Consider the following 22,463-nt stretch of genomic DNA (forward strand, 5'->3'; position numbering starts at 1 on the left):
TTATTTTATTTTGACTTATCAGGTGATGATATAAACACTCTGAAGAAAGATGAAAGCATTCTATTAACTGGCTTCCAATATTACACACCTGTTGGGGATGCTGATGACATATTTGACATAGATGAGCCTAAAGTCAACGGTTGTGTATTAGAGGTATTAATTTAATGCTTGATTCTGTTAGGTATATGTTTAAGTTGAATTGTTTTAGCTTGAAATTTATCATTGCAAATGAAAAATTAAAGTAAAATTTATTTATGTCTGCTTGAGCAAATGAAGACATATCTGCCTTTAACTTTTATTAGAAGATCACACAGCTATTTGATAAAATTGCTCTTGGAAATTTGAATCTTAAAATTTTATATGTCAACTCCTTGTATACATAAGGAATATCTCTTCCCACTGCTCAGTATTCAATAGTTCTTTCCAGAACCTTTCTCCCTGTTTCTGATTTGTTGTTTCCATCGATTTTTAAAACTTGTAAACCAGTTGGATACAAAAATTTAAAAAAGCTTTGGTAAAATATATTGTGTACTTTTAATAAAACTATGTACTGCAATTTAGCATATTTGATTTATACTTAAGTGGAGCTATAGTTTTCATGAAAACATTAATCTAAGTGCATGATTTAATTCATTGGAGAGAAATGAAAAAGGTCCGTTTTTGACCTTAAGTTGAGCATAATTCAAGAACGACTATACCAGCCTTCATCAAAGTTTTAGATACACTGCTACAGCATATCTAAATTTTAATGAAATTGATTGGAGAATTTTAGAACCACAAAATGTTATAGATAGGCCTATATATGTATATATATATGTATATGTATATATATTAACCTCAGGTTAAGTGTAAAAAATAAATGGTAAAAAATCACTAATATTAATCAATTATCCTTTAATTGAAGAATATTGTGAGAATTGGAGAAGAGTATTGTGCAGCATGTACTACAAATAAATTTAGCAATAGATAGCCTATAGACAGAACTCATATTTATTGAAAATTAAGAAAAATAAATGATAATGTTTATAACAATTTTAAATGATAAAAATGATTACCATACTCATTACTTACGGAATTATATAGCACTTATAATGTTAATTATAAGTTTTTTAATGTTAATTATACCTCTAGTTAATTTCTAGAAAAAAGGTGAGCCTATGGCCTGATGCGAAAATGTTTTGTAGTTTATGTTTCATTGCACATGATTTTGTTAAATGTTTTTGCCAATTGTTCTAACTAAATAATGTTCGTGAATTTAGTGTACTAACAATAACAAAAACTTTGACTACAAAAAGCTTCAGAATCCTGAACATTTTTAGCTGTATCTTGAGTTGTGATTTTTTAACAGCTCTAACCCCAATGTTTTCTTTTTTTTGTCCCCAAAACACAAACATAATTTTAGATAAATCGTTTGTATATAGAAGTACAAATGAATCTTTCATGTGCTACACGCAGCCACTTGGCACACCACGTGGTTCGCACTGCGCCAATAGCAGCTAAAATAAAAATGTAAGCACATACATCAAACAAACAAATCCACGCACCACCCGTTTTTATAGGAAAGAAAATGTATTTATGAAAAGACAAATGCTAAAATTCCTGTAATTGGATCTCAGAATCTCAGCACAGTCATTTTGAACTAGTGCTACTGCTTTGAACTGAAATAAGTAGAAAATTTTTCAGTGTAGAGAAAAGAACATTTTCTTTTCTATCCATAATTTAAGTTCCCAAAATCCTAACTGAAGATATGGTGAAAAACTTTCTTTTTTTTTCAGAAATAAAAATTTACTAACATTATTCTCTTGTATTTATTTAATTAAAGTAATGCATATAATTTGTTCAGGTCCCTAGTTGGAGGACAAAACACTTTACTAGCTGTTATACAATGGAAGGAACAGAGAATTTGTCTGAAGATGTTTTTGAAAGGAGACATGCACGCCTTGAAGTTGATGAAAGAAGAAGAAAGAGGTAATATTTTGTGTTATCATCATTACCTTATTTATTTTACCTAATTGTTGTCTTATGCTAAAATGCTTTTTTGTAAAGTATTATTTTTTTAGAAATATAATTTCATATGATATAGAATATAATTTATTTTAGACAGCCATATTGATTGTCATTCTGATTATTTTATTCAGCTTGAAATATGCTGAGAGGATAATAAATATTTAACTTGGAAGTTTCACAGAAATTTTACAGAAACTTTGAAGTTTCTATTTGTCAGTTAGCACCCAAGTGTAATCACAATATGATTTTGAATGTATATGGTCATTATTAAAATATTATAAATATTATTAAGCAACGGGATCATTCAATAGAAGCAAACAACTATACTAAAAAAAAAAAAACTAAAGAATATGAATCTTAAAAAATAATTGTATCTGTTATCAGTCATTCAACTAGGCATGTCTTCTTGAAAATTATACTTAGGGCAGTATTCAGTGATAAAATTTCTGGTCTTAGAGTAGTGATTACTACAGAGGTATGCTTAAAATAATTAATATTCTGTGTGATTCTGAATAAAAGATGCAGTTTAGAGAGATTGATTTTTTTTTTCAGAAATATTCTTTTTGCATAGTACATAATCAATATATAAAATAATAATCAATCGGTCAGAAATTAATTAAATATAATTAATAATTAAAATTGTCAATAAACACCAATACAACCATTGTAAAATAAGGCTTTTTTGCTGCTTCATGATTCTTCAGGGGTTTAAATTTTCACTTTGTAATTATACTAATACATTTTACATTATATAAAAGCTTATAGTTTTATTTATTTAATATGTACTGGATTTTTATAGGCACTGCTTGGGATAATTCAAAGCACATAAAAAAGGGATGTGCTCTCTCAGTGGGTAGCCGTTATATTACTTTCTATTTTTATATGGATAAATTTTTGAGATAAAAATAAATTATAAATTTAAACGATTTTCTATATCTTCATTTTTATAATCCCATTTATAATTGTAAATTTTTATCAGAAATTTATCGGGAAAAAACCTGTTAGCTTTCATGGTACATTTCTTTTTGAATAAAAGGCGAGTTAGGTGTACAGCTAGCTAGAACCCAATGAGCTAGGTGTACTTGTTGCTCATTACTTCTGTGTAGAGAGAACTATTACTATTATATAAATGTTTTCATTGTTATTCAGAGTGTTGATGTAGCTAGAAAAGTGGGCAGAACCATTATATTGAATAACAGCCCACACATTAAGAATAAAAACATTGTTGACAAAATTAAGGATGCTTATGCGATTCCACAATTTTATTGTGTAAAGTATACAACCACTCTCTACATTAACTTACAGAGTAACCAGTACGTACAAGAAATCATTAGTGGCTTGATTTGAGAATTTTCTGCCCCTCCTAGCATTGTCACTCTTAAGTTCAAAGTTAATGCATTTTGGCATACTTCTATTCTCTGAGTGTTTATGATATATGAAATATTTTGGAAATCATTAGTGAGTTTCTAAAAAACAAAGCCACACCTCCAGAAGACATTACTGAAATCATAACCTTAACAGGAGTCATAAAAAATTGTTGTTTTACTTGTACAGTAAGTTGTTTTGTTAAGAAAGCCTATCCAAGTGGGTTCGCCCATTTTTAGTCTCATATCTGAAAAATATTTGTTTGTTTTTAAAACAGTTGCAGTAAGAAACTTGCAGACTGAGTACCATACTGGGATTTTATATCAATGACATATTCCTACATAAACAAGACATTGTCATATTCCTTATATGTATCATCAAGTTTATAGACTACATAAAAATACATCACTAACATATATGAAACAACCACATCATACAAAATGTTGGGATCTTTCTCAACATTTTTGGGAAAGATCAAACTGCTTTCAAAAAATAAACAAAATAAATTAAATGAAATCATTTATTAAAGAAAAAGCACATTTACTGAGAAACATAATAATTCAAATCTACACAAATTTAAAGTGATTACATTAAATCTCACATTGGATATGTTGGAAACATGGTTATCCGCACTGCTAGGAATATATTCAAACAGTACACTCAACAAAATCTAATTTGGTAAGTCACCTCATAGAAACAGAACATGCAGATTTGACATATCACATTACTAAGTTTTCATGATAAACAATGTTAAATTTATAAACATAAAATTTGTTAAGAAACATTGAACGAATATATCATAGATCACATCCTAAGGCATTAGTGGGCAAATTATGTTGCATGCCAGGCACTACCTCTTGAAAAGTTCTATCTGGCCTGGAACATGATTTTTAATCTGACAAATGAAAAGAAGAATTAAGGGAAATGAATAATTCTAGATTTTTTCTTCTTTCCTCCCTTTATGTTTAGCTTAGTAACCACAGATTAATTTATTTACTTATCCATAATATTGGAGTGTTACGTTAACATCTGAAAGTGAGGCACTGGTTTCTGGCATTTTTGTAACAAAGTAAAACTGGCAACGGAGCCTCCTTGCTGTACCCTTTCCATATTACATCTACTGCAGCTGGCTACTAACATCATATTTCTTGATTCAAACCTGTTGTAGGTGCTTACTGGTTTTATTGTGCATATTTGTGAAACATTTCAGCCCTAAGTGTCAACTATAAAAAGTAAAGTCAATTCAGAGTGCCATGTTTTCAAAAATGAGTTGATTTGGAAGTCATTTTCACAGCTTTTAAGGATAGAACACCGTTTCTTATCTGCAATGAAACCATTGGCTGTCTGAATAATACAGTATCTCCTGGCAACTTGAGAATAAAAATGCCATTATAGACCCGTGATGAAAGATAAAAAGCAGAAGATGTATGCAAAAGATTATTGGGTTAGTAAAGTATTTTTAAGAAACTAAATAGTTCTCAGATAGCAGCTACACATGCAGGTTATGTTGTAACATGTACTATTGCTAAAAGTAACAAAGCACTCTTTAATGGTGAGTTTGTTAATCTGTGCATGCTCGAAGTTTATGATATTTTATGTCCTCACAAGATAAAGGATTTTTAAACTATAAGCTTTCTTGAAGATCAGTGACTTCTAGAATTGAAGCCATAGATAAAAACATTTATCACTGTTGGAATCAAAGATTGCTCAATTTTAATTCTGCTCAATTACTATGGATGAAAACACTGATGTAAACTATACTGCACATTTACTATTTATTTATAAGAGGTGTTGACAAAAACTCTTCTATTATAGAGGAATTAACATACGTGTAATTGTTAAAGGGAACTAAAACGTGGTCAGATATTCTTTATGAATTTCTGAAAAACCTATGGAAGGACTTTTATCTTTGAAAATTCCTATAACTAGCATATGCATATTGTGACAAATGGAGCACAAAGTACGACAGGAAAAAATCTGGATTCATTAGGATCTTTAATCAAGAATATCCTGAGAACAATGTTTTATCTATATTGCATCATACATCAAGATGCCCTGACTAAACTCTTTCTTTTGATTTGAAACCTATTATTGATGTCATTGTGAAACTTGTTAATGCTATTCAGTCTGGAGGGCTTACTCGTAGACAGTTTCGAGAATTTCTTGACTCCATGCAATCTAAATAGTCTGATGTACTGTACTAGTCAAAAGTTACGTGGTTTAGTGCAGGACATGATGACTGAGTATGGCAGGTGAAAGGTGAATTATTGTCATCATTCCATGAGAACAGTGGTCTGTAGAGTGTGAAACACTTGAAGATACTGTATGGCTTTTGGCTTTTGGTGATAAATGCTATCACAGATCTTTCCAATTATGTGAACAAGTTGATTGTCAAGTTACAAGGAAAAAATCAATGTATAGGAAAACTTTGGAGCTATATGAATAACCTGAGAAGACTCCGTGGTAAATTTGAATGAAGATTTCAAGACTTCAGTGCTATTGAAAAAGGTTTTCATATTTTCAGTATGCCTTTAATGTGGAATGTGAAACAGTGAAACCAAACTTATAACTTGAATTAATCGAGTTGCAATGTAGCATTCAACAGTTGTTTCTTAATGTCTCAAAAATAGAGTCCTACTAGTCCTTGTCAAAATCCAGTTCTCTAAATCTGATATCTCATACCCAGAAAGTTACTGTTTGCTTTAACCTATTATGTGAACAGGTGTTTTCTACAATGAAACTTCAAAAGAATGGTGTTAAAAAAAGACTGATGGATGACTATTTAATTCACTTCTGAGAATTCCAAGTTAAATCAAATTCTGAGTAACTTTTAGAAATGCAGTCACAGTTTTTATCTCATTCTTCATAATCTTTCAATCATTAGTAAGGCTTAGTATTAAATACACTATATTAAAACAACTCTAGTAGTAATTGCAAAGAAGCACTGCTAATTAGCAACACTGATTGTTTATTAGTGATAATAATACATAATTATTAATAAATTCATTAAACAAACATTATAAAAGTGCATTGTGAAGGAACTTTTTATTTAATATTACTGGCAACCTTGTTTAACATTTAAAATCACAACTAATTTGTAGTTTGTAATAAACATGGTAGGGTTGGATTTTTTAAAATTTTTTGTCTATAAACAAATGTTTAATGTAAAAATTTATGTTTGGAAATTGAGTGATAATGTGTCTTAATTTGTATTTATTTTATTATTATATGTTCATAGATGGGATGTACAAAGGATAAGAGAGCAAAGACAAATAGAACGTTTACGTCAACGGCAGAGGAAAGGCGATGGAGGAGATGATGAGTCAGAAGCATTGACAACTTTCTGGCCACATCCTGATGAGGCAGAATATATTCAAGTTACAGATATGCTACCTGTTTCAGCTTTTGGTTGCCCTCTTCCTCACTTTAAACCAACGTAAGTGCCAGTTATTTTTGTATATTATTAATTTTATATATACTTGTCATTCCTATTAATATCTATGTCAATGGAATATGTGAAAGTGTGTTTTTGCTCCTGAAGCAATAAAAAAGAGTTCAAATGATTACATTTTTTATTTTATTTATATACAGATTTCCAGTAAGTTCCTGTTAAACTTAAAAGGTACTTTCCTCTGATTAAAATAATGAAAAAATATATTAAGAACGTGAATCTAGAAACATGTTTTCAAATTACAGTCAGTCAGAAATTTCCCTCTTTTTTGGCTTCAGTATTAAACAATGTAGTGTATCCTACTCATTAACACAATACAAGGCTAAATTTAAGATTTTAAAAATAATTTTTTACAAGAACACAGACAGTTGGTATTGTTATGGATTGAATACTTCTTGAGGAAATCATTGTGAAATATTTAAAAAAATTGACAAAAAATCTACTTGATACTATTGAAACAAAATTGCAAGTTATAGTCTGAAATATTTCATTCTGAAAATATTTATGTAAAAAACTAACAGTAAAGATGCAAGTATAATAAATTATATTTTCATTAAAAATAATAATGCAAAAAAGTATGCTTAATCTGCCTGTAGTAATTGATTTTATTTTTAAATTTGTAATGCATTATTTTGCCAGTAGGGATACTATAATACTAAACAGTATCAGTAGCCTATGTTGTAACAATGATTGATAGGATTGTGTTCTGGTACTGGGTAAGTTTTTATTGTACATTTTTGTGAGTAGTTTTTTATTGTATCTTAACTTTCAGTTTAAATATTTAAGTAAATAATAAACAAATGCGTGTCATTTTTCCTAAAGTTAAGTAGTGCATTGTTTTTCATGACTTAACAATAATAGGTTAACAAAAGAGAATAAATAAATAAGTTACTTGTTTATTTTCTTTTGTTATAATTGATCTTCATCTAGTAATGGCTTCATCCATCAATTAATAATAGTTTAGGTATTATAAAAAGTCACATTTTTCCATAAATGAGAAATACACAGATAAATATTAATTTCATTTATGTTTATTGAAATTTTAATGCTACACAAAATGTAAAGGAATATTATTAATGATTCCAAACTAGAGATTTGTTAAAAAATTACCAAAAAAAGTACTGAAATTTCACTATTTGAAAATTATTGAATTAAAGTATAAATTGTTTGGAAAAATTTTCCAGTACATAATTCTCCAATATATTTAAAGATTGACTAAAAAAGAACTATAATTTCACTTTCATATTAAATCAAGAATAAATGTTTATAATAAACTCTGATTTACTTCAAATAACATTTTATATTGATAATGATCTATAAATGTGTTTCTGTTCATGTTAGTGAATGTACTTTTATGTGAACATTTATTTATTATATCTCTCAGCTGCATTTATGTATATTGAATGAATTTATTAACAAAATTCCTTTAGATTTTATATCATGAATGGTAAAAGGTTGGCACTCTTCACTATATTACATTGTATTTTACGCTTTTATTATTCATGATGTAAAATCTAAAGGAATTTAATTAATAAATTCATTCAGTATGCACTATTATAATTAAATGTAGTTGAGAGATGTAATAAATGTTCTTATAAAAGTACATTCATTACCGTGAATAGAAAACATAGATCATCATTATCAATATAAAATGTTATTTGAATTTAATGAAAGAATTTTGTTATAAATGTTTAGTCTTGATTTAACATGAAAGTGTTAAATTATTTTTCTTTTTTAGTGCATCTTCAAATATATTTATATTGGAAAATTTTTCCAAACAATTAATACAATTCAATAATTTCCAAATAGTTTCAGGACTTTTTTGTAATTTTTTCATCAGTTAAAAAAAAGCATATTCAAAAATTAATTTTTTTATTTATACTTTTTAGTCTCAATTAGACTAAAAAAAAAAAATACTGTCACAATTACAGTGTATTATTATGAAACTTCTTGGACCCATTCTCAGGGAAATATGATAATTTATCACTTTTAAACATATTGTGTAAATGATTATGTAACTCTACACAATTGTATTCAATCGTAGATGGATTTCTTCTGAAATATAATGTAACAAAATGAATTACTGATTCAAGCACATTTGTGCATAAATCTAAGAGCAATGATTCATTGACACCAGTTGACAGCTGTCCATATAAAATTTTTCTTTACATTATATAGGCTATTAATTTACATGCATAGCAGAAAGCACCACTGTTGACTAGCACTCAGCATTGAAGTCTCATACATTTGCACAGTGTTTGAATTTCCATTATTTGTAAACAAGCATGTATAAAAAATTTTAACCTACTATCTCAGTTGGAAGTAGGTTAAATATTGCTGACAAAATTTTGACTATTCCGCCATGCAACAGCACGCAAAGCAAGTTAAATAAAAGTTTATAACCTTTGTAATTTATTGTCAAATTTAGATACTAATACTCACATAATTAGAAAATGTAAAAAAATATTTTATATAACTTAATAAGTTTGGTGATAACATCACCAAAATGGATTCCACTGCTCAGCAAGCAATGCAGGTTGCTTGAGAGAGTCCATAGTCTTGCTTCTTTAGCTTTTTTAATGTTGAATTTGCAGTTGTGATTGATTCTTTTAACTCGTGTATTCTGTGAGGTTGATTTTCATAGACTGTAAGCTTTTTTAGAGATGACTTTCCTGAAAATAATTTTCAAACAGTCTGCATTATGAGTTGATGACATGTGAGATGTCACGCCATCTTGTTGAATTCAAAATGAGTGTTAATCAACATGGTGATTTCTTAGTACTGGCAAGAAATTTTCATGTAGCACTGTCACATAATGCTCAGATGTTACTGTTCTGTTTTCTTGAAAAAGGTAAAAATCCTAAATAAACCTACTCCATACCAAATTGTTACTTTCTTACTATGTAAAGAATATAGATGCAGGTTTTCCTATGCCCAATATCTTAAATTCTGTTTATTGACTCACCTGCTTAGAGGAAATGGGCTTATATGACATTAAATTATAAAAATTGTGGTGTGCATCCATCATGAGTAACAGCTTTGTGAAAAAACCCATTTCTGTGTGACAAATCCATTTGTGACATCTGTGTAATACTCCTGTCTGACATATATAGTGCTACAGAATGTTAATATCTAACAGAATGTTGTGGACTCTTGTAGAGCCACTCTTACTGTCTTCACATTTTATGGGATGCAAACATTTAATGAACTGCCAGAGTTCTCTTCAACAACACTGCAGAAGCAGTTGATCTAAACTTTCCTACCCAGTTTAGAATGCCTTGGTGTGTTGGGAGTCATCTATTTTTTCTTGTTATAAAGCAGCACCTGAATTTATATTCTGTTACAATAGTTGAATCACTATTTTTAAAAAGCAATATTAAATGTTCATTTGACCAAAACTCCATGACAACTGAAGGCTTTGGATTGTTGTATAAACACTGTGTTATCTACAAACGTATGTTTTTAGTTTCAGTTTTAAATCATCAAAGTAGTACTGCCATACTACATATGTTATATTTGATAGATATACAGTACAGTGAACATTTATATAATGAAGATCAGGTCATGTAAAAAAAAATTTTCATACAATTTAAATTAAAAATCATAAACTTATAAATAACCAACCATGTACCCAAGCCTAATTCTATTTATGTAAGTACAGTATTGCATTGATTTACTTTAATGTCATAAAGGGGTAAGTTTTTGAATGGCCATAGCTTTGTTTTAAAAAAAATTTAATTTCTAACAAAGTTTACATATAATTTAATTTTGAGAGAACTGATGAAAATTATGACAGTAGAGAACTACAGTTAGTTCTTTGCTCATCCCTTACCCCTACAGTGTTGGGATGAGTAGAGAACTAAATGTAATTGGAAGTAGTTCTCTCTCAGTGTGCTTTGCTGTAGAATTTAAAGCAAAGTAATGGGAGAAGTGGGGCTTGCTGTAAATACTTAATATCCTGGTTCAGTGTTCTATTGGATAAAGTGTCTGAACGGTTTCAATTGTGAAGTAAGTTAATACTGAAGAAAAGACATGGTTTGAAATTTGTAAGCATTTTAAAATTTGTTTAGTTATCAGCTTAATTAGTTGCATATATACTAGCATCCCAGTTGGGTCTTTGCCCATGCTACATGGTTATTTGTGTTTCCTGTTGTGGTCAGGAGATGATTAGCCAGTCTGTGGGTTCTGCCCCCTGAACCTTCTATATTCATTAAACTCATGCAAGTGAGAATAAATAAAAATTAAAGCCTGTTCAATTTATAAAAACATTGGTGTGTGGTAATTTCTATAGAGCAACAGTTTGGTTGATGCAGGACCCACTAATTGTTTTTTTAATTTCCTGTCATGGTTTCACTTGCAAAATACATAATCAATTACAAACATAAATTACCATTACAATGTTACCAAATCTCATAAAGATGATTCAATAGCAGTAGCATAAAATGGCAAAAATGTAAAAAACAATTCATGTTCTTTTACGACTTAAAATATTAAATTCAAAACTGAAGAATATTTGCAAATGCAAATTGCATGAGTATCTCGTTTAGTATAGTGAGGATGGGGAAAATTTGCAATCATTCAATTCTTTTTACCTTTCTTTACCTCTTTCGTTAGAATTTCAAAAATCTAGAATTAGATGTTCACATAAAGATTAAATACACCAAAAATTAATTTGATGTCTTCATTTGTTACCGAGAAAGTAAAAAAAAATTGTACATTTCATTCTTACTCCATTTTAATCCTTTACACTCTGAATTTCAAAAAATCTTACTTAGTGTGTGCTTACATCATAAGAAGAGCACATTTAAAATTTTTCATCAATTTATACTCAGTGTTTTTAGCACAGCAAAATTTGTTCCAAAGTTGTTCAAACAGAAACAGCAGTGAATGGAGGTTGCTCAGGAGTCACTAAATGAAGTCAACAATGATGCAGAACTACCGAAACGTGTCATAACAGGTGATGAAACATGGGTTTATGGATATGATGTTAAAACTAAGGTTCAGTCGTCCCAGTGGAAGCATTCTGGATCACCAAGACCAAAAAAAGCTTGACAAGTATGATCGAATGTACTGCTTATGCTCACCGTGTTCTTCAATTTTAATGGCATAGTGCATCATGAGTTCTTGCCACAAGGACACACGATCAATAAGGAGTATTTACCTACAAATTCAACATCATTTGCGTGAAGCATTCTGAAAAAAAAAAACGCCCAGATTTGTGGCGAAACAACTCATGGCTTTTGCATCATGGTAATGCACCTGCTCACATTTCATTGCTTGTTCATCAGTTTTTAGCCAAAAACAACACTGTAATGATAGCCCAGTTGCCATATTCGTCAAACATGGCCCCATGTGACTTTTTTCTATTCCCAAAAATAAATAGAAACTTAAAGGGCCATCGTTTTACAAGCATAGATAAAATTAAAAGCAAATCACTGAAAGAGCTAAACACTGTTCCAAAGACCAAGTTCTAGAAGTGTTTTGGGGATTGAAAAAATGGTTGCATATGTGTAAAATATCTAATGGGGACTATTTTGAAGGGGATAATATTAATGTAGATGAATAAATAAAATTCTTTAAAAAAAACAAAAATTCTCATTACTTTTTGAACACACTTTGTATGTATGTTGTTAGATATTTTTTATTTAGGATATCGTCATAATTATTTCTGGATTATTCTGTTCTTTGTACAATTAAAATATCCGTCTATAGCATGTATTAATTTTCCTTACAGTGTTATCCTAACAGGCCTTTTCAGAGTATTTACTCTGATGACCCTTTTGTGTAAAAGTTGTCAGTACATGTTTATTACCAAATACCAGCATATTTGTAGTTCTTACTTAAACTTCTGTGTTATACACCTAAACATATTTAGGTATATTTCCTTAGTTTTATTTTCATAAATAACAGTTGAGAGTATGTATTCTCATAAAATCAAGTGTTCTATGGATGTTTATGCTGACTTGCAAAATATTTGAATATATTTTCTTCTATTTTTGGCTGTTTGTCAATAAGATGTGTACATGTAGAATATGGTTAACAACTAGAACCACGTAGATAATGCAAGTCATTTATGAAGATGTTAATAACGTGCTTTATATGGTTAAATACTACTCATTAGAAGTCAACCTTTGTCATTTTATATGTTGAATTAAACAATTATTTTTTTTTAATTTTGAGCAAACCTAGCACTGATTTAGAAATTGCTTTAGACAACCGCTTGTCATTTACACCTTTATTTCTTTCTTTCTTTTTCTTGTTTAGCCTCTAGGAATTACTGTTCAGGTATTACATCAGAGGATGAATGAGGATGTTATGTGAGTGCAAATGAAGTGTAGTCTTGTACAGTCTCAGTTCGACCATTCCTGAGCTGTGTGGTTAATTAGAACCCAACCTCCAAAAAACATCAGTATGCACAATCTAGTATTCAAATCCATATAAAGGTCCTTTACTAGGACTTGAACACTGGAACTCTCGACTTCCAAATCAGCTGATTTGGAAAGACGCATTCACCACTATACCAACCCGGTGCGTTTGTCATTCGTACCAAAATCTTACAGCTTACTTTACAGATTTTTCCACTATACAACATTGGATGCCTTGAATAACTATAAAATCCAATTTATGCAAAGGATAAATGTTGATTCTCCTTGATTGAATGAATCTTTTATAGTTGAACCAGTTTTATTTCTTGATGCATGGTAATGAAATTTGCTTGATATACAGCTGGGTCACTGCTTAGTAGCTTTTCTAATTAATATTGAAATCCTGTGCTGGCATTTTCTCCATGGTTTTAGCAGTTACTAGAGTAAAGAAAAATGGCCTATAACTTGACCTTTCACCCTTCAGCCTTTTTCAGTTTTTGGATGAGAATTAGAATAGTTTTTTTACAAATGTGCAGGTTTATAAAATTTATGAACTGGCTCCATCCAGACCAGGAGACTATATTTTTAATTTTAGTGTTAAAATTCTGTATTTAAAAAATCCTTCTTTTTTATTCTGTTGGCATTTTCCTAATGTGCCCTAATGTGCTGTTTAGTTTTTTTTTTTTTTTTATTACTCCAAACTCAGTACACTCAAAAATCGTTAAATTTATTGGCTTCTATTCATTCTGAAGTTGAAATTCTGAATGCTGTTTTAACTTGGTATGTTGATTTAGCAGTATTATTATTATTTATGTGTGATAACACTCTCTATTCAGTCTTCATTTTGTAATTAACTTGTTAATTACAAAAATTACATGGGAAAAAAAAGTATTTTTTCCCATCTTTACTTATTTGGTTAGTTTGCATTTTCCCTCTGATATTTCTTACATCCTGCCCCTTCTCAGTCTTCTTACTTTTTTTTTGGTTGTTGTTGACTTTCTTTTGCTTTTATAGCTTAGCATTCCAGAATGATGAGCGCTTTTAATTTTTCATCTATGTGCACTATACCACTAAGATATTATATTTAGGATACAATACCTGCTACTCTTGTTATCTGTAATCACCAAACTCTAAATCCTCTGAAAATTCTTTTATTTTGTCATAGAATATGTTGACAATTGCGTTTGTTATAAATTCCTCCCTGTCAGTTTTTATTGTGATAGTTCTGTGCCTTAATCATCATGATAAATAATGGTCATGATTATTTCAACAGGTAAAATTAAAATAAAAAAGTAAGTGAGGTAAACTGAATTTGTCTCTGGGAAGAAAATAGCATGAAATAGAATATCTAAAGGGTCAGTGGTAAAGAGTTAAAGAAATATTTTATATCTTGATTTGGATGGACAGAGGTGGACCATTTGAAATAATGAAACCCTTGCTGGTTGTGGAGTTATTATTCCCAGCAAGGGTGTGGAATTTTTCACTTATATGTTTAGCATATCTAAGGTCGAATAAGAAAAAGGGTTATTTTCAGTTGTTGGATTAAATTGATAAATCTGGTGGTGTTGAAAATTTGGGTACAAACAAGTTTAAAAACAAAAATTATGAAAAATAAATAAAAAATAATTAGTTATTGATGAGTGTATTTAATTTTAATGTTTTGTATGCTTAATGTGGTGATAAATAAAGCAGAACATAGTAAATCTATTAATTCAAATTTCTCACTTTGTTTTTAATTACTAAAATTTAGAGGTCCATATTATATGAGAATATGCAAAAGTACATTATAAATAATATTTGACAGAACTATTTTTTGATATTGTTATAGTCCCTGATAAATAAAAAATCAAGTAATGTTTAGATAAGCATTTTTAAAATGGTATGAATTTTAATTTTTTTTTTCTACTCTGCCATTATGCAACTAAGGAATAGAATGGCTGAAACGTATTTATGATGTAAAGAAGAGTAGAACCCCAGTTCAAGATTGAAAAAAATGTTTTAGACAAAAGTTGTTATAAAGGGCATGTCCATTAATTCTTGTCCTTGCAAAGTTTTTGATGAATTACAAAATGAACTGTAAAATTCAAGAATTATTGACGTAAGACAGGAGTTCTGTCCTGGGGATATTTTTAAATGCTGTATTGCTATAATAAAAAGCATTTCCAGTGGTATGGGATTTCACATAAATCGTTTTAGCAGTTCGTAATTTGAGGAATAACAGACAGACAAAAACTCTAAAGATGATAGAAAAGATTTCATGTGATAAAGATTGTAAAAGAAAACATTTAAAACAGCACATTTCAAGCTGCAGACACAAACTTTAAACATTTGATTAATAAAGGTAAAATATAGGTATTATGGTAATAGAAATGCCATTTTTTACAGTGAATTTTCCTTACCTTGGCTGAGTACTGACAAGGAATCACTATCTTCAAGATTACGTTCTGTGCAATTAACTAAAAGGAAGAGGTGAATGTTAAGTAAGTATTCAGTTATGTATGTCTATAGTCTTATATTATATCTTTGTCCTATTTGACATTTTCTAGCCATCTTCTTTGCAATTTTCCTCATAGTTGTTATCCCCTTTTTCCTCATTTTTTATGTAATCTTTTGATCCCTATCATTTTGTGTCCTCTTTACATACCCAAACCAGCTCATCTAATTTTTTCTATTGCGCTTCTCATAGTACTCAATCCCTCATGTGTTTGAATCTGTGTCTTGTTCATACTTTTCTTTAATGCATTAGTTCAGAATATGTACACGGTTTAAATTCATTACTACTACTTGCAATACATGTAGCTTTTTTTAAGTGATGCTCTTTTATTTTATATATGAGAAACCATGAAAAATTATACCTGAATCTCTGAAAGAATTCATTAAAAATGAAAATTAATAACTATTTTTATTTTTCTTTTATTGCTCATTTATAACATGCTGGGTAAAAAAAAGTTATGAATTTTTTATCTTAAAAACATTAATTCCTTTTTTAAATAAAATAACCAGAAAATTGTTGTTTACCCCTTAAATACGCTTTTATTTGATAAGTTGCCCAGCCTTAATTTTTCAATTTTTCCTGTACTTTGATATTAGATATTATTAAAATATTGAAAAAAATTAGAAACACATTATAAGCATATTTTAACAGTCTTTCAAAAATAAAAAAATTAATTTAATGTTAAAACATTCCTCAAATGAACTCCAGCGTGATGGTACCAGTAAATGCTGTTTTCAACTTTTCTGTTTTTAAACGTTGCTCTTAGTTATTGAGGCTCAGCTTCCTGCCCTGTCGTCAAATTTTTTGGGGGACCAGATGGAAACCAGAACATCATTATAACCATTTATAAGATATTCCATTTACTATTTTCTAATTAACTAGTAATATAACAAAAAGCTTGTACTCAAGAAGTTACAAGACTCGGCTGATAAATTTTGCACACTAGCATGCTACACAGAGACAAAAGGTACTATTGAGTTGGGCATGGCAGCACATGATAGCTAAAATTCTGCTCTACAAACCTGCGATAATGCGTTGAAATTCATTTGCCAATTTGTTTTCAATAGCAGTTAAAATGGAGTTGAGTACAGTCAATATTTCAACACAATTGAAACAGTGTACAGTGATCAAATTTTTAACAACAGAAAATGTGAATCCTATAAATATTTTTCATTCTTTAAAAGCAGTTTACGGTAATGAAACTGTTGACAGGAGTACTGTGAATAAGTGGGCGTAGAAATTTTCCAATTGTGAAGCTGGTAAAGTAACAATTGAGGACGCACCTCGTAGTGGACAACCAGTTTCTGTGACTGACAAGAAACATTGAAAGGAGGTGGACGATTTGCTTCAAAGTGACTGGCGAATCGTCCTGCAACACATCGCTATTCAGTTAGACATATGTAAAGAACAAGTAGGCCATATTATCGAGCATTTGGGTTACCATAAAATCTGTGAAAGATGGGTACCGCGCAAACTGATGGACAAACACAAGCAGCATGTCGAATGTTGTGAAGAAGTTTTACTGTGCCATAGCAAGCGACTTGCTTTTCAATATTGTGACAGGGGATGAGAATTGGATACATCATTACAAACTGGAAGAAAAAAGGCATGGAATACAGACATTACAAATCACCAAAACCCAAAAAATTCACAAATCAAGCCTCGGTGAAGAAACTCCTTTTGACAGTGTTTTGGGACATCAAACACATTTATGTGGTTGAGTATCTGGAACATGAGATGACTATGAACTCCGAACAGTACATTGAGATATTAAGACACCACAGATAATGAGTATGTCACATTTGAAAGACCACTATGCCCATAATCTTGCAACAGACTGAACTGTGTACAATCTCACACATCGCACACCACTACACAGAGGCTCTCTGCAAGCTGAAGTTTCAGCCTATCCTGCATCCACCATACTGGCAGGATTTGGCTCCGTGCGATTTCCACTTCTTCCCTCATTTCAAGAGGGATCTCAAAGGTAATCATTACACCACCAACAATGAGGTGACGGAAGCTGTGGCCACTTGGATCCAAGAAAGACCACCAGAATTTTTCAGTGACTGAATGCAAAACCTTGTCACAGGTTGGAAAAAGTGTATCAGTGTAAACAGGGATTATATTTATAAAAAAATACAGCATTCTGTAGCTAAGATATTGTACTTATATTCATTTTTTATTTCACGGGAATTATATTTAAAAATAAATACAGCATTTTGTAGCTAAGATATTGTACTTTTATTTCATTCCTATGCTACGCTTATATGTACAAAATTTATCAGCCAAGCCTTGTATACGTTGAAAAATAATTTATTTTATGAAAAAGATAAAGGTTTTATCATATTAATGTTCTTATCTGGGTTATTGTGACTTGCAATTTATTTGGAAAAAATAACTATAGGAATCATAGAAAATTGTAATTTTGTTTAAGTATTACTAATTCAGCAGAAATAGCTGATCTTATTAATATTGTATTAACATGGTGGAAAATCGTAAATATCAAAATTCCTTTTAAAGGAAAATATTTAAATGATTATGAAGAACACATTACGGATTGTTAAGGAAAAAATTCATTGAATAGAGGTTTTTGTTACATAGAGGTTCATTTCAACCCATCTCTTCCACATTGAAAATGTCTTTTCACAGATATTCTTCTAAAATCAGTTTTAACAATCTGCTTCCAAGTTCCACAGTTGCTTACACTGGCGCTGGCACTTGCACTTTCCCCCGAAATTACTTTAAGAATAACACAATTTCTATTTTTAAACTTCTCAAACCATCCATTGCTGGCCTGGAAATCTTTGTATTTTAATGCAGTTCCAAATTCCAGGGCTTTTTCTTTAATTAATGTTCCGGATAACAAAAGCTTTTTTGCGCATCACTATCATCCATCTAGAATAGCTTCATCGATGTCATCATAAGCATTACGTTTTAATTTTTTCTCTAGATTTTCTTTACGTTGGTCTAGTTCTTGTAGTATCACGCCCTCATTTTTTAAAATTGTTGACTGAATTTTGTGGATTCCAAATTCTTGTTGTGTAATATCTTTTTTTAACACCCTTGTCAACTTTATATATAACACTAATATTTTCTGAACTGTTAAGGCACTTCCGTTTTGACATTGTATATTGTACACAAAAGAAACAGTTCTGTAAAATGCGAATCACATGATCCAAAGACAGAAACCAACTGAATTAATGCCAGGAAAATTATTGCTGAAGTGTATGTATTGCACTGAACAACATAGGGAGTATGTGTTAAAAGTCTTCTAAGAATTCTATTTGTTATGTCTACATACTGTACATAAATATCTCTTGGTGAATAAAAGTTTTTGCACAGTAATTTTAGTGCTCTGCATTAGTTAATGGATTTTGGGAAATTCCGCTACTTTTAATGTATAAGCAGACAGTAACTGCAGAAATCTTCTGCTAGAATTTTATTGTTGATAGGTTATAAGAGAATTTTGGGAATTTTTGCTTTACTAGTCCAATAAAAATAACCTGTCATTCTTGACTTTGTCAAGAATACTTACTTTGTGTTTGTATACAGGTATACTTTAGGTATGAAATGAAACGAGTGACTATCTTAAACTCGCAGAGATGTCCAAAATACTAAATTTAGTCATTTTAAGAAAACATTTGGTAAAAATTATTTTACGTTACTAGATACTGAATTATGTTAATATGCAGTATGTGACCATTTCATTAAATAGAGGTAAATTTTTATATAGTTTTATTAAAATGTTACAGTGCAGTAAAAATTTTTATAATTTAGGTTCATTATATAGAGATTTGACTGTATATCTGTTTTAGCCCTTAATAAAGGACTAACTTTTATTTTCATTAAGCCACATGTTTTAACTTAACATGAATAATAAAATAAAATAATACGCTATTGCAATTTCATAATTTTAATAGAGTTAGATGTAAAAAGGTTTGAGAAGGAAAAAAGATTTTCTTACGTAAAACTCTGTGAATCTCTTCATCTGTTAGAAACCAGAATTTTTAATAGAAACTCAACTTTCCTTAAGAACCCTCTCAGTCTCATTCATTGTTGAAATAATATAAATATGTATATTCTGCAATAAGCATAGTTTTTTATTGATCATGAAAAAATATGTTGTTACAGAGCCAAATAAAAGTTTTTAAAAATTACTGCCATCTTCAAACCAACCATTGGAAAAATTGTCTAATATACTTGAATGACAGAAAAAACACATTCATTCCACTGTTCTAATTACTAAAAAAGCAAATATTAATAGTAAAATAACTCGTTTATTTTATTTATAATATAATTTTGGAAAACCAGATTCTAGTTAAAGATTCTAGATAACCAGATTCTACATAACCTCTCATACAAGCTTGAGCTATTCTCATTTAGTACATTACAGTTCAGTAGTGCATTAGTCATACATGGAATATTTTATTTTAAAATTATTAATGAGTAATGTTAAAGCATTTATAACAAAGCAGTTATTTTTGTCAGATACTATGGTTGATCAGCTAAAGCCCTATTTAATAGTTTATATGACCTTTGTGATAGGATGATGAAACAGTTTACAATTCAATTAGAAACTTCCACATAATTGAAGGTAGACAAGATTGCTCCTTTAGGAACCCTGTATGTGACACAGCTGACTCTTTAAATTCTGGAGGAAAGATAATATTTTTTACATCATAAATTTATTTTTGTCAGTACAAAATTATTGCATTTGAATAGAAATGCTCTGATCTTCATAAGGATTGTGAATAAGATGGACATCTACTGATTTAAGGAAAGCCTGTGTTTACTGTGTGTCAAATGTGCAGATTGTACAGTTACATGGAATTCAGTTTTTTTTTTAGATTTCTTTATAAGTAAGGTGTAACTAATTTAAAACATACTGTGAAATTTGACTGGATACTTGACTTTCCATTGTAAAATTATTTATGCTGTACTGTGGTTTCTCTGAAAACTAATAATCCTTTCAACCATCCAAAAATATATAACCATTGGATATAGAAAACAAATTTTAACTTCCTTCTTTTGTTGTCTGTAAAGTTAAAAAATTCAGATTCAAAATATCCATTCTGTAAATCATTAAAAAAGATATTTAGTATGTTTAATAATATAGAATTCTAAATCCCCAATTCATTAAAAAAAATAAATTTTAAATTGATAGGACAGTTTTGTATTTTGATGTTTATAATGCTTCCTATTTATTCTAGTCAAAAACATTTCAAATAATTCAATATTTATATCCTGTTTTTTGGTTCCATTCACTTCCTGGCCTGGTGATTCAAGAATATAACAAGATATATCTATAGAAAATCTGGAGACTTTCAGAATATCATATAGATCAGTTAAGTCATTTGAAAAACAAAGTTAGTTTTGAAGTGACCTTAGAATTAAGTAGAATTCAAGTAAAAGTTAATGTTTTCTCCTTTTCCTTAAAACCAAACAACTTTTGTCTAACATTTGCTCAAGAATTGGATTATTATTTTTTTTAATGAATCCTCCTTTTATAGATCACCTACTGTACAATAAGCAATTATTATGATTCAGTTTTTTAACATTTTCTTTTTACTTTGTAAAATTGCATTTCAATTTAATTCTTTAATTTTAAAATTATCATTTTTTTATCACCTCAAAAGTTTTCACTTTCATAATCATTATAATACTCAGAAACAAATCCACCTAAAAAAAATTAATAGCAAAGTAACATTTGCCAGGCAAAATCTGTAAACTGGCATCTCCTTTCAATTTCATTTCTTCATAATATCTGGTACTTCTCAGAGAGTAGAGCTTAGAAATAAAAGGGTGTGAATTAAAGATAAATTGGCAGTGACTAAAACTACATGTTCTGTTCCTTAGGAGGTAATTCCATCTTGTTGGATTTTAGTTGAATGCATTCTGAATCTTCATCTAACTCTGACTATATAAGAATGCCGTATGATTCTTATGTTCACTGTTTGCGTTGTAATAACCTTTCTATCGGTTTTCCCACTTAATATAATGTATGATGTGGTGTTCCTGATCTGGATTTGCAATGACTGAACTTTATGATGTAGTTGTATAATACACGAAAGGGCAGTACTTCCAAGGCTACGGAGAGTTTGTCAAATGGCATAATATTGTATATATTTGTTTAGTCAGTACATACAGTTTGATCAACATGCTCGCATATCATCCTTTGTAAATTGACTCTCAAACCCAAAGTGATTGATCAAAAACAGATTTTCAAATGACATGCATGTTTCAAGGTTGATGTTTCTAATAAAAAAAAATGTAAGAGTTCATCTCCAAGAACTGACAGAACAATCTATGAGTATGTGGTACATGGTTCAAATTATTTGTAGAGCCTAATAGAAAAATCTGAACTTGTATTGTTCTGACAATTTGTTCTTTGGCTCTTTTCTTTTTGTCACAATTAGTGGTTTGTTGATACAAGCCTCAATAGATGGCTGATAACGTTGCAGGTTTTATCTGTAGGATCATCACAGGTAATACAAATTTGATTCATTGCCACAAGCTGGAGCCGTAGCAACACTCATCACAAAGAGCCCCACAATCACAGATTAAAAAAGGTGGGACAGGTCTGAAATGAAATAATTATAGTGTTACCTAATCACCAGCTTGGTGAGAAATGCAGCCCTTGCTTCTCTCTATGAATTTTGATGTGCTATTTTTATATATATCATTCGTTGAATTTTTTGTTGTATTTGTTAGAGTTCATTTTTATTAGATAATTAATAAAAGTCATCTATGAACACAGTAAAATAGTAGGTTTTAATAT

At 29.8% G+C, this 22,463-nt stretch overlaps 1 protein-coding gene across 2 annotated transcripts in view; it reads left to right on the plus strand.

Moving 5' to 3' along the window:
• Nucleotides 1-22,463, plus strand: part of msl-1 (male-specific lethal 1) — a 37,766-nt gene that overhangs the window by 12,999 nt on the left and 2,304 nt on the right. Inside the window, exons 3-6 of one of the 2 annotated variants that reach the window (XM_075355961.1) lie at nucleotides 23-153; nucleotides 1,844-1,968; nucleotides 6,611-6,808; nucleotides 15,574-15,668. In XM_075355961.1, coding sequence (XP_075212076.1) covers nucleotides 23-153; nucleotides 1,844-1,968; nucleotides 6,611-6,808; nucleotides 15,574-15,661 — 542 coding nt within the window. In that variant the 3' untranslated portion in view covers nucleotides 15,662-15,668. The remainder of the gene's footprint in view (nucleotides 1-22; nucleotides 154-1,843; nucleotides 1,969-6,610; nucleotides 6,809-15,573; nucleotides 15,669-22,463) is intronic. The other variant, XM_075355962.1, reaches the window with a different exon arrangement.

This window comes from Lycorma delicatula, chromosome 2 (genome assembly GCF_047948215.1).
Source record: "Lycorma delicatula isolate Av1 chromosome 2, ASM4794821v1, whole genome shotgun sequence".
Lineage (NCBI taxonomy): Eukaryota > Metazoa > Arthropoda > Insecta > Hemiptera > Fulgoridae > Lycorma > Lycorma delicatula.